Source organism: Apis dorsata, unplaced genomic scaffold (assembly GCF_000469605.1).
Source record: "Apis dorsata unplaced genomic scaffold, Apis dorsata 1.3 scaffold_50, whole genome shotgun sequence".
Lineage (NCBI taxonomy): Eukaryota > Metazoa > Arthropoda > Insecta > Hymenoptera > Apidae > Apis > Apis dorsata.
The window spans coordinates 1,940,404-1,953,897 of NW_006263351.1; the positions used below are offsets into that span (position 1 = coordinate 1,940,404).

The 13,494-nt window shown below is 24.4% G+C and overlaps 3 protein-coding genes across 8 annotated transcripts in view; 1 reads left to right on the forward strand and 2 right to left on the reverse strand.

Moving 5' to 3' along the window:
- Positions 1 to 4,745, reverse strand: part of LOC102679092 (sodium-coupled monocarboxylate transporter 1-like) — a 10,280-nt gene extending 5,535 nt beyond the window's left edge. Inside the window, exons 1-4 of one of the 6 annotated variants that reach the window (XM_006608903.2) lie at positions 4,341 to 4,745; positions 928 to 1,284; positions 319 to 521; positions 28 to 187 (exon numbers count right to left, since the gene is read on the reverse strand). In XM_006608903.2, coding sequence (XP_006608966.1) covers positions 28 to 187; positions 319 to 506 — 348 coding nt within the window. In that variant the 5' untranslated portion in view covers positions 507 to 521; positions 928 to 1,284; positions 4,341 to 4,745. Of the gene's footprint in view, positions 1 to 27; positions 188 to 318; positions 614 to 927; positions 1,285 to 3,554; positions 3,558 to 4,340 lie in introns of those variants that run through there. The other 5 variants (XM_006608904.2, XM_031514851.1, XM_006608902.2 and 2 more) reach the window with 5 other exon arrangements.
- Positions 4,746 to 6,243: 1,498 nt separating this feature from the next.
- Positions 6,244 to 11,906, reverse strand: LOC102679815 (manganese-transporting ATPase 13A1). The gene is made up of 18 exons (XM_006608907.2): positions 11,640 to 11,906; positions 11,203 to 11,468; positions 10,906 to 11,134; positions 10,676 to 10,829; positions 10,389 to 10,541; positions 10,118 to 10,300; positions 9,885 to 10,022; positions 9,678 to 9,798; positions 9,449 to 9,603; positions 9,163 to 9,338; positions 8,845 to 9,084; positions 8,536 to 8,751; positions 8,281 to 8,470; positions 7,939 to 8,187; positions 7,512 to 7,848; positions 7,228 to 7,399; positions 7,002 to 7,145; positions 6,244 to 6,909 (listed from the first exon to the last, which is right to left on the reverse strand). The coding sequence occupies exons 1-18, from the start codon at positions 11,904 to 11,906 to the stop codon at positions 6,802 to 6,804; spliced, it is 3,498 nt and encodes a 1,165-aa protein (XP_006608970.1). The 3' UTR covers positions 6,244 to 6,801.
- A 1,265-nt stretch (positions 11,907 to 13,171) lies between these two features.
- The window catches only part of LOC102679934 (protein spaetzle 5-like), an 18,085-nt gene continuing 17,762 nt past the window's right edge, over positions 13,172 to 13,494 (forward strand). Inside the window, exon 1 of the mRNA XM_006608908.2 lies at positions 13,172 to 13,190. The gene's annotated coding sequence lies outside the window, so the exon portion shown is untranslated. The remainder of the gene's footprint in view (positions 13,191 to 13,494) is intronic.

Below are 13,494 nucleotides of genomic sequence, written 5' to 3' on the forward strand. Positions count from 1 at the left end.
CACATTTATTAAACGTTATAAATATACCTCGTAAACGGAATTTAATCCCAATGCAACGAAAACTGGGGCGTAAATAAGAGCCACGACGAGACCAGAAAAAAATATGGAAATAATGGTGATCCAGTATTGAGTTCCAAAATTATATATCTCTGCAGGTATTCCAAGAATCGTCACACCAGATATGAAACTAAAGAGAAAAAGAATTATTCTTTAACTATACATCTCTTATAGTATTTTACATTTTATTTCATAAGGCAAACATCAATGATACTTGTGACAGCTTAATACAGTGGCAATTAGATTCGAAGGATGGAATACCTGGCAACGAGAGAAGCGGAGACGGGTAAAAGGGTCATGCTCTTTCCTCCTAAGAGATAATCTTCCGTGCTCGACTTCTGTGCTCTCTTGTAATGCCATAATCCTGCGGCAGCAGATACGGCGAGCATCAACGCGAACACCAGCCAATCTGCCCAATGAAAGTATCCTCTTTCCTCTGTTTCTAGCATTCTGGCTCTGGGAAACTGAAGCCAAGCGAAAACCTGATTTATAAAGCTAGATTTGCTTAATAATGCCAATAATAGCCGTAATGGAAATCAAATAACACGTACAAAAACTTAATGCCTCTTGGAATGATATGAATAATGGATTTTTAAAGATTTATTTTCTCCCCAAATTTAATAATAATAAAACATGCATTAATAAATAAATCTACAAACTTTTGTAAAGATTTGGAAGAAATATAAAAAGATGAAGAAGCGAAGATTATTGTCTTCTTTTTATCGGGCTTTAGGTATAAAGGAGTTGAATAGCAAATTAAAAAAGCAAATTAAAAAAATAAAACTGCTATTTAAAATAAGTTTGAATGTAATTTATGATTAATTCACCATATATTTTTGTAAAGTTTGTATTAAGTAAATTACAAATTACAAATGAATGTATTATGCTAATGGTCTTTATAGCTAAAACATGTATAGTGTTAATGGAATATAAGACATATACAGTTAGTTCATAATGTATTTACGGAATTCTTGTCTTAATGCACACATCTATCGTGCATGTATGTTCCTAATTGGTAATTGACACGTGACCTTAATGCGACTTGCAGCTGTTAGTGTTTCAATGGAGCTTGTTAACTCGTTAAGTTCCATCCAGACTGAGAGACAATTGTTTGCAGATATATATCCGTAAACAATCCGCGTACATTGTCCGTGGATAAGGAAAGACAAAATATAAATTCATGCGTATATTTTGTCTTTCATTGGAATGAAAAAGAAGAGAGGATATCTGCAGACAAATAATGAAGAAAAAAAAATGTGCAAATAAAAAATTTAAGCAACGTTAAACAAATATTTTATGCTAAAACACTAGATATATATCTTAGCATTTTAACATTAATTTTATAAGAACAAAAATTGCTGCACGAAAGTTAATATCTTTTCTTTTTATTTTTCAACTTTTTGTAATATTTGTAATCTCGAAATCATTTTTAGACATCCTTACAAAATTTCTAAATTCAGAACTGCTATTTATATTTAATTTTCTAAAAAAATTTTCTAAATAAGATTTTACTAATATCTATTACTCGATAATCGTTTAATACTTTTTTTTTTTCTTCTAAATTAAAAAACAAATTCCACAAATCATGTGACAACAATCTTGCAAACACATAGTTATATATACATAGTTATATATACACATAGTTATATCGTTAAATATACAGTATTGTAAACATACTACATACTTTTTATCCAAGAACGTCAGAGATTGTATGTAGGCCATTTATAGAAATATCCTTCAATCTATATAAGATTGGAATCACACAAATGATTTGAAATGATAGATGTGTTAAAATATATATCAACTCAAGAAATAGATTTAGGTCAATAGCTCATGCAACAAAATGATAATGTTTCAACCTTGTTTGAACTCCTGACTTAAATCTATCGTTTAAATTGATGTCTGCATTATAATATATTTTATCTATAAATTATTTAATGTATAATATCAGTAACATCGATAATTTCTACGATGTATATTGAACATTCAATATTGATATGTTATTCTATCCATTTTTTTATAAAACTGAATAAAATCAATGTTCGTGATAATCCTGACCTTGTATTTAATATATGATATCGAAATAAACTATTCGCATTTCAATTTTTTCATTTAATGAATAAATAAATTAAAATTAATGTATATGTCAATGTATTTATATATATTATGTATTGAAAAATTTTTATTCATCTATTTCTTTTATTTATTTATTTTTTTCAAAAATCAAAATGCAAAAAATTTTTCATAATAATCATATTAATAAATTTTTTATTTAATTATCATAATCATACATAATCATACATATATAATTATACATCATATTTATTAAAAGAAGTTTTTAATTATCATTAAGTTGTATAATAAATTCGTTTTCATTGACTCATTGATAAAGAGATTTTGTTTCCTATTTAATGAGATTATAAAGGAATGCTTTGTTATTTCTGTTATTTCTTAACTAAAAAATACCGTGTTTAACTGAATTAAAAGCATTACTCATATCTAGAAAAAGGAACTGTTTTTTATTATAGCAATGCACAATTGCGTTATATAAGTTTTAACAATGCATTAAATTATTACAAATTATTTGAAATTTTATTCTAGCCGTTATATTTATTATATAGATTTTGCTCTATGTGATTTTTATTTGTTTCATACATTGCAAAATTTTATCAATAAAGATTAAGAACATTAATAAAATAAACATATCTAAAATATTTGAAGTTTTTAATATAAATAGTTTATAATAAAAAAATATTTAATTTAATCAAAATATCATAGAAAAATCATGATATAGACAAATCAAAAACAAAATTACATATATAAAATTAGTTAAATAAATTTTGAATTAATTGTCAATATTTACTATAGTATATATTTCTTACAAAAAAATGCAATCGGATTTATCAATCTAATCTAATAATACTAGATATTTAAACTTAGCGCCATTTGCATTAGTATCATTCGTTCTATTGTAGATGTCAGAAGCATACAGAAATCAATTTTGATTCAAGGTAGTGAACTATGTTTCACATTACAAGATATGAATAGACATGTATTAGAAGACTTGTAGAATAAAGTGAGACTTAATGAAAAATTATTTCAAAAATGTGAAAAATAATCATATATATAACAATTCATGTGAATATAATACATTAATATCGTAAGTTTTTATTTCTTTTTTTTGAAAACGGAAATTTATTTATTTCTCAATCTTTTTCTATAATTCTCGATCATATACAATTATGCATATTGAAAAAAATTCTTATATGTTATGCATTTAAAATTTATAATAAAAATTTGCCAATTTTTAGTAAAAATCTGTGTTAGTGAAAAAAATATTTAATATCATGCTACATACATACATACATATGATTTCTTGATAAGTATATATGTAAGTACATATATAATAACGTTCGATAATTGTCTTCTGATAATTAGGTTTTATACATGCAACATAATATGAATATATATACATGCAATAGAATTAATATTGTTACCGACTGAAAATAATCAGCAAACAATGTAATAGAGATCGATTATGGATAAGTATTTACTATCTACTCAATTTTATAAATAGTTTTCCTTATTTTTAGCAACCATAGGCTCATTCGTATTCGTATATATTATTTAAATTTTTATCTTCTGCATACAATAATGAAAATATTATAAGCACAATTTATTTATATTTAATTATAGTTTTATTTCAATTTAATCGATGATCGGTAAAAATGTAAAAAATAATGAATAATTTCCTTTAAACGTTAAATTCCGATTAGTAATTTTTTTTCACGTTCTGATTTTTTTTATTTGTTATTCAAGTAATACTTTCCAAGAATTTACTTCTACAAAGCAAGTTTTATTTAGAAAGTAATTGGTCTCATTTTTCTTGTTTCTGTTCTCATTTTATAAAATATGCACAAAATAATATTTAACTTGCAACAAACGAATTTAAATTTGGAACGAATTATGAAAATAAATATTAAAATGAATCAATAAATATAATTCAATATAGAAAATTTTAAATGAGCACAAACCATTAATTTAAATATGTATACATAATATAAATAATTTTAATTAAATAAATTGTCATGTTATATAAACAATTTTAATTATTTATATAATATAGAAAATATTTGTACAAAATAATTAATGTAGAATTATTTATTTCTTTCATGAATATTCTAAATTAATATTTAAATGATCACATAACAATTTAATGAAAACAGAAAAAATAATTGAATTGTTCAATATTTATATATACTTCTATATACTAATTCACATACCAAAATAAAATTTCAAAGCTATCGATCAAACAATCAAACGCAAAGAATGACGCAGGATGTCAAGCACAACCGCGAAAATCACAATGAAAAAGTGCGGTTACGTGACTCGAAATATTCATAAATATTCTTGTTAACAGATATAATGCAAAAGATTTACACAATTTAAATATTAGAAAAAAAAAAAAACACGCAGCAAAATAACACAGTCAATAAATATAGTTAAACAAAAGATATAGCGTAACGATCAACCATGTTCCGTGATCAACAGTCAACTGTCGTAAAGTTCGATGTTCGATGTGCAACAACCGGTTTCTTCGATTGAAATCTAAAATTCATTTAACTTTTTATTCTAGCAGTTTACAATTTAAATCACAAATTTAATTGATTTTTTTATTAATTGTTTAATAATAAATTAAATTAATTGCGTGATATTAAATTATAAAGAGCTTAGATAGGAAAAAAAGATCAAGAAAATAAAATCATACTGTCAAAGACAATATTGTGAAATGTTAATATATTATTATTGAATCAAAATGATTATATAAATATTCTTCCTGTAATTTCAACAATGTAATTTCAACATTAATGAAACAATATAAGGTAAATGTACAATTTGTTAAGTTGCTTCTATAATTTCAAATCAAATAAAATTTGACAATTAGTCCTATATAATTAATCTTAATCTTATCAGTTTATACTGACAATTATTTCCTATTACTAAATATATATATATCTTTTTAAATTACTTGTATTCTATTGCTTCTTTTTCATTTATGATTATGACGATAAGGATATATAAGATATAAAAATTTTAATTAAAATAATTTGAGGAAATTAAAATTAAAAAAAAAACAATTAATGTTTATAACAAAGTATTTTCATATCATATATCATTATAAATAATCATTATAAATAATTACAAAGGTAATAATATATAATCAGCTTTTATTTAGGATTTTCAATCTAAAAATATGATGCTGTAAAAATTTGCATCATAGTACAGCAAATACAATACCATTTAATTTTGAATAATTTTTTTAACATAAGACTTATTTTTTTATATATTAATTGTTGTAAAAATGGCAATATTGAACAAAGTATATGCATTCATTGATCACATCTAATAGTTCTGTGTGCACACATTATTTGTTACCAAACAGAAACACAAACATTTTTAATAAACAAAGTCACATATTTTTAACCATTTATATTGTTTATACTGTTAAAAATAGGATGGAAATAAAATTGGAATGTTGTAATTAAAATTATCTACTTTACATTAGTTCATCTAAATTTGATTCCAATATATATGAAAATAATATAAATAAAAAATATAAACTCAAAAATTTAAGTATAATTTAAGTTACATTTACTATTTGAATTAGTTTAAATATTTATATATTATATGCATATTTTATGATGTTAGTCATAAGAATTATTTAAAAAAAACATGTTAATTATACAAAATATAAAAATTATAACTTAATAATTTCTATTAAAATAATTATTAGTATAATAAACAATTATAATCTATATGTGAGATTTTACCATAAATTTCAAACATCTACTAATAATTTTCTTTTTATCTATATATACAGGATATTAATATATTCGTATGAAACTTTTTGAGAATAGATTCTAAAATCTAAAATAAAAAAAAAATTGATATATAAAAATATTGGTTGAGGCTTATTTATTAAATTATAAGTAATAACAGTTTGACGAAACGAATTCTATTTTCATTACGCTTTATTATGTGAATTTTAATTGCTTATAACTTAATAAATAAAATCAATATTTTTATATATTAATTTTTCTTTTGTTTTTCTCTCTAGAATCAAGTCTTCAATAATATATTCATTAATATATTAACATCTTATATAATATTAAAAGTCAGTTTTTTTATGTTTTAATACAATAGAGAAGTTTGTTTTTATAAATTCTCATAAATCAGGTTCTCAAGGTACACTTATTGTTTCCAAACATGGTATATATAATAATAATGATATTATGCATTATTTACTTATCATTTGTACACACTCACATTGCATGCTCTTTTTACTATTTCACTTTTTATGGTAATACTTACACTCATTAAAACATACATACCACATACTCATATACATATGTGTGTATTTATATATATATATATATATAATATATATCTCAATTTTTTTTAATCTTCTTATTTCACAAAGAATTATCATTAAATTTGTCAATGAGTAACAAAGATTTCATTAATATAAAACCATCAACAATATGAATTTTTAATAATGACTTCTCAATTATATATTGGTCAGTCTTTTAAAAGCATTATATTCCATATAGGAATCGTAATATAATTCATAAATATAATAATAAACAAAGATAATTTGTTCTTTGTGAAATAAGAAAACAAATTTGCATATTTAATTTTTCGCACTTTTCGAGTTAAAAGTGGAATATAGAAATTGTGTACTAATCACAGTTTTTGATGTCTCCCTTCTCCAAAAAGCCATAAGCAGATTCTATCAACTATATATGCAAGAATAAAGTCTGCTATTAATACTTGAATTAAAAGACTGCGGAACTACAAATATAAAATAAAAATTAGTATATAAGATAATAATATAAATATGAACTCTAACTAAAAACTAAACTAAATTTTCTTTATTTACTTACATCACTTGGAAAATCTACAATTTCAAATTGTGTTGCTAATTCAGGTAAAAATCCACATGTTAATCCCAATATAACGGCAGCATTGCCTATAAGACTATATAATAAAAATTTATTTTGTAATAAACTTTCCATATATGGATGACCCTATATAATAGAATTGTTAAATTAGAATGAAATAAAGTTATAAAAAGTTATAAATGATATTTCATTTAGCATAGTATTTTACCCGATAATTAATTGCAAAAGTAGAAATTTGAATTGTCATTGCAATAATATAAACTGTACTGTTTAATAAATTTGGTTCAAATGGTTCGTCTTCATCATTAAAATTTGTATTCAAGGCCATACTTTCATTATATAGATTATTTGGAGCTAATATAGCTGCTAATTTATCACTCCTTGTTAAATAAAAAAAAAAAATTAATATTTATAATTTAATATTATTAATTCTTTAGATATTTAATATATATTTATATAATTTTTAAATATATTTTTTATTATTTTACTTACTTTGGAGATAATAAAGTAGCTTCTTTAACTAAATATACAAGAGAAAAAAAATGTACAGCAAATTGAAGAAGTACAGTCGCAATCGTATATAAATTAAAGATATTTGGAAGAGGTCTTTGTTTAGACAATGTTTTCAATGGTTTTGATCTTGATATGAATAAGAAACAAGTGGCTAGTAAAATACCCTGTAATGTTGCTTGTGCATCACTAAATTTTATTCCATCTAAATAAAGAACAGATTGGCTATATGCAAGTCCTAATGCATTAAGTGCTAAAATTTTGAACATCTGCAAAGTGGTAACTAAAGTGCATCGTCCTTGCTTAATAACATGGCATACTATAATGAAACAAATATTAATAATAATTATAATATTATATAAATTTATATTGATATTATTATTAGAATATTGTATACAATAAGACTTACTACATTGAATCGACGACATTTTGCTAGTGAAAGGTGCAGCAATTGATGCATCTCCTAATTTAACTATAACAGATTGTTCTTCAAGTTCTTTCAATATTTTTTGTATTCTTGCTCTAGTATTAGCAGAAACTCTTGGATTATTTCTTGGCCCATTTGCTATTGTTGAATTTGAAATAGTATGTTCATTTTTCATATTATCTTGCTTTTCAGCAGATACTTTTTCTGGTAAACTTGATAAAATTGCAACACCTAAATAAAATAAGTTAATAATATAGTTTTATATATATATATAAAACTATATAAAACTATATATATATATATTTAATATATTTATATACTAACCCACTTGAGCATGTTTTAAAGCACCAACATCATTAGTACCATCTCCACACATTAAAGTTGTGTATCCTAAATTTTGCAATGAAACAATTATAAATTCTTTTTGTTTTGGTTCACATCTTGCAAAAATTACAATATGTGGTAATAATTTACGAAGTAACTCTCGTTCATTATCTTTTAAATATGTTAAACCCTAAAAATGATATATTAAAAAATGCACATATTAATATATATTTAAAATATTTTTTTTATACTTACTTCTCCTGTTACACAAAGTGCATATTCTCGCCATATTTCATTATTCCGAGAAACATTTTTTATTTCCAAAGGTAAATTTATTTTTCTATCCACACTTTCCCATATCCATTCTCCATTATTTGAAGTCAATATAAGCGTAATTGATTTTTTTGTAAAATGTAATTCACGACTGACATGACATGCTGTTAAAGGATTATCACCAGTAATCATAACAACCTATAAAAATAACAACTCATAACAACACTAAAATTATAAAAAAATAAAAAAATTTAAATATACATTTAAGTTATATATATATATATAATTTACCGAATGTGAAGCATTCACAATCTCTTTAATAACAGCTTTAGAATCAGGTTTAAGCGGACAACTTATAATTACAAATCCAGCAAAAATGAGATTTTTTTCTAATTCTTCTCGTGTAAGTTCTCTTAAATCTTGTGATGATAAAGGACCAGGAAGTTTTCGATATCCTAAAGCTAAAACTCTTGCTCCACGACGCGAAAGCGATAAATATGTTGAATCATAATTATCTGGTATAGATGATAACTGAAAAAAATAAATAAATAAATAAAATATTTAAAATATATTATGACAATAAAATAAACAATTTATTATTTTACAGACCATATTCTTAATAATTTCAGGAGCACCTTTCACAGTGGTCATGTAATTGATTTCTGAAGATCCAGGTGTTGTATATCCAGCTACAACTGACATACGTTTTAAAGCAGAAGAAAAGTGATGTCTTTGTACGATTTTTAAGACAGGTGATTGTCCTTTTCTAGGTATCATAGAATCAGCTAAAATAAATAAATTAATTAAATTAATTAATTAAAATAAATTAAAATTATTACAATTTTGTTTGTAAAAAAAATTTTATATAATATAATAAAAATATATAATAAAATACTTTTTGTAAGATTCCATTTAATAGCTTTTAATGTAGCTTTCTCAAGAGGATCTCCAACAATTCCATCATCTAATTGTACAAGAGAATGGCATGTTGCAAGTACTTGAATACTTTCTATAGGTGCATCAGAAAGTTGCATAACATCTGGTTTTCCTCTAAAATAATAAATGATTTTTTAATATAAATTCTTATATTAAATCAAATTTAAAAGTTATTTGATTATTCTTACTCAATCCCTGCTATACCTTCGACGACCAAATTATCACTAGTTAAAGTACCAGTTTTATCAAAACAACATATTTCAATTTTTCCAGCAAATGGAATTCTGAAAGGTTCAGTGCAAAATACACCTATACAATAAAATTATTTATTATAATTTTTTATTTAAAAAAATATATATGTAATTGAATATTATTTCCACATATGTTCTAAATACCTAATTTTGATAAGGCCAATAATGAAGTATTAACAGCTAATGATAATTCAATAGGCAATTCTGGAGGTACAACTGATGTTAGAATAAGAGTACATTCCAAGAACAATTTATATCTATTTCTAGTAGGATCTTCACTTCCTGTGTATCAATGAATTATTAATAATTTAAAAATATTTTTGGAATTTACATTCACTTATTGATTAATATGTTTTATTTATTTAGATATTATATACCTTTAATCCACACATATGATGCTGCAGCAATTGCAAAAATTAGCAAGAATAAAATAAAACCAAATGTTTCCAAATTATTAGCAGTAACACGTTTAACTCCAAATAATATTGTTCTCAAAAGTTTTCCCTGTGATGTTGAAAATCCAGTACGTAAAACATAGGCTACACAGCCATTATCAGTAGCTGAAAGTTTCCATATAAAAAATATATAACATGTATTGTGTGAAATTATTATATTTAAATTATATTTAAATTTAAAATAAAAAAATACCTTTAAGGCCAGATACACTTTTACTTGGTGGAGTATGTTGTACAACCTTTGTACCCCCAAAAAGTACATGAAGTTTATCATCACCTTCTATATCCAACTGTCTATTTCCATCAATTTCTTCTATGGGTTCCTTCATTTGAGGAACTGATTCACCTATCAATAATGATAAAATTAATAAATTAATCATTAATAATAAAATTAGTAATTATTAGTAATCAAAACATATAAAAAATCAAAATTACAAATTAATATCTAATCTATCTAAATCTAATTCATAATTAATTCACCTGTTAGCATACTCTCATCAACAACACAAGGTCCTCTTAAAAGTAACATATCACATGGCACTAAATTATCATTTTGAGATCGTGTAATAGATACAATATCACCAGGAATTAATTGATCAGTAAACATGGAATGCCATCGTCTGTTCCTGTAAACCTTTGATAAAAATGATATTATATATAGTTTATATATAATATATATATGCATTTATTTGCACAATATTCATTAATACCATCATTGTGTATGGTTTATTTCCCATTTTTCTAATTTCAGCCATATTTCGAAGTTGTTGTTGCACAAGTGTACATTCAAACATAATGAGCATAACTAATGTAAATATACTATAATACCAGTATTTATCAAAACACCATAATGCTACGCAAAATAGTTGAAAAACAAAAAATGGTGCAATTGCTCTTTCTTTGAATAGTTCTCTAAATTCTGGTACAACCATATCTAACCTATATGAAAATAATAAAAAATAAAATTGAATTATATAGTTTTTAATAATTTAAAGAAATATATTTACTTATTTTTTCCATATTTTTCCTCTGCTGCTGCAATATCTTTTTCATCTAAATATCCTCTCCATTCACAATAATGTTTAACAGAATGATTAATTGGAAATTGAAGACCTTGAAAAATTTTTTTATCCGAGTTCCAGTAATACTTGGTTTTTTGAAATATAAACCATGGTTCTTGTTGTTCAGAATGATGTAGTTTGACAAGTTCTGAACTTCCATTATTAGGAGTAGGAACTACTTTTGCAATTTTCGCGTTATATGGATTTTTTTCCTAAAATAATTTATATTTTTATAATTTAAAATTTCCCGTCAAGCAACCATGTGACTTATCGGAATAGAAGGCCGGTTCGAATGGCTGCCACGTTAACGAAACATATTGAACAATACACGTGCGAATTATTAAATTAATATATTTTCTTATGATAAACAATCGTCAACTCACCGAGCTACAATTAAAAAAAGTGTGTATATGCACTGACCACTGGCAACACAAACATATGAAAATTTGTAATACGCCGATAGCTGCAATGCCCACTAAACCCGCATCATAATATTCATCAATTCCGTAGACAAAAATCCAACTATAAATCCACACAGTGTGTAATATCACAGAGGGCAGAACATATCCCGTGAATAATAATTTCCGAGGATTATGCAGAGTGACAGTTTGTACGAGTTCATCTACCCGCGATGAAGCAGTAGTCGCCATGGCTATGATCACGCTATGCCGTAACAGGAGCGTATAGTTTTTAGTATTGAGAGATTTGGGTTCTTCTCATGAAATTTAACGACACAACAAACTCACATAGCAAAACATATATATAACAATTAATTCTTTTGAAAGGTGTTCGAAATATGTTTAACTCTTTCGCATCTTTCTTCAATATTTTATATATATACTAATTTACGTTAACAAGACAAAAATGAAATTTATCCAGATTACTTGTCTGGCATCTTGTGGTCATATTTGGAACTATTTTTGATAAGATTAATTTTTTTAATTATGTATTTAGTTACTGATTTGTATTAATCTTATCAAAATTTATTATTTTTTATTCAAATTTAATATTCATTATGCCTAATATTTATAAATTTATATTGTAACTCTGAATTTTCAAATATGTAAATATATAAATATAAATAATAAATTTAGTTAAATTTGTTATTATTTTTAATAATTAAACAATTAGAATTCTAGTGAAAAATATTTTTCATGAATATGTAAATAAAAATATTATGAAAATATTATCAATTAATATTAAATTCTCGATTATACACACAGATGGAGTTGTTACATATTTTGTACAGATGCGCATGACTTCAAAAAATTGTTTTCAATATTCAAAATATAAAAATCATATTGTTATAATATAACAATTATATTATTGTTTATTAAAAAAATTATTAGAAAACATTCATATTTATTCAAAGATAATAATAAATCAAATACTATAATCAAATATAATATAAAAGAAATTAATATTGTCATCAAATAAATATTTCCTTATGATTTCTTTCAAATAATTGATAATTGTTTTTGTTTAATTATTTTTCATATTTATATATAAAAAAACATTTCCTATTCAAAACTGTTCTTAGCTTCATTAATAAAAAGAGATTGAATCAATTCTAACCGATAATAAAAAAATAAAAGCAGAACCTTTAACTATCTAGTCGACCTTCTTTACGCAATTTCATTGATCCCGTTCTAGCGACACAATCTTTGTCAACGTGTAAGGTCGAATAGAGCGCGATACGGAACACGGGCACTAGTGAAAGTATATACCTGTGCACCCCACTTCATCACTCGGTCGGAACTCGTGCATGCGTGCAAGAGGAAGGGGTACGGATGCGAGTATTGGTATCGGTACACCGAGTTACCCACGTTGCTAGGTAAGATTGCCGCGTTTAAAATCGTACAGGACAAACCCCGACGGAATCTGGACTTAACGCCACGGAATACATATATACGGTGTCAGTGGCGGTGACTAAGGTATCGACGGTCATACTCGTTCTCTATAGTCTGAGTATACCGTCACATAGTGGTGCTTGTAATTAATCTTTCAAGTGTGAATTAGACTATAATTATTGCATCCGTGTATCGTATTTAGTCGAAATATTATTTAATATAAATTAAAAATCTTTATATGCACAATGAAAAGTTTCATTTGTTTCAATCATTGATTTTGTTGATTCCTGTTCATGTATAATTAATTATCCTGCAATTCACTTGTGTAGTCCATTTTTAAGAAAAATTGTTTCTTTTTTTTTTTTTTTTTTGACAAATTAATCGTTCA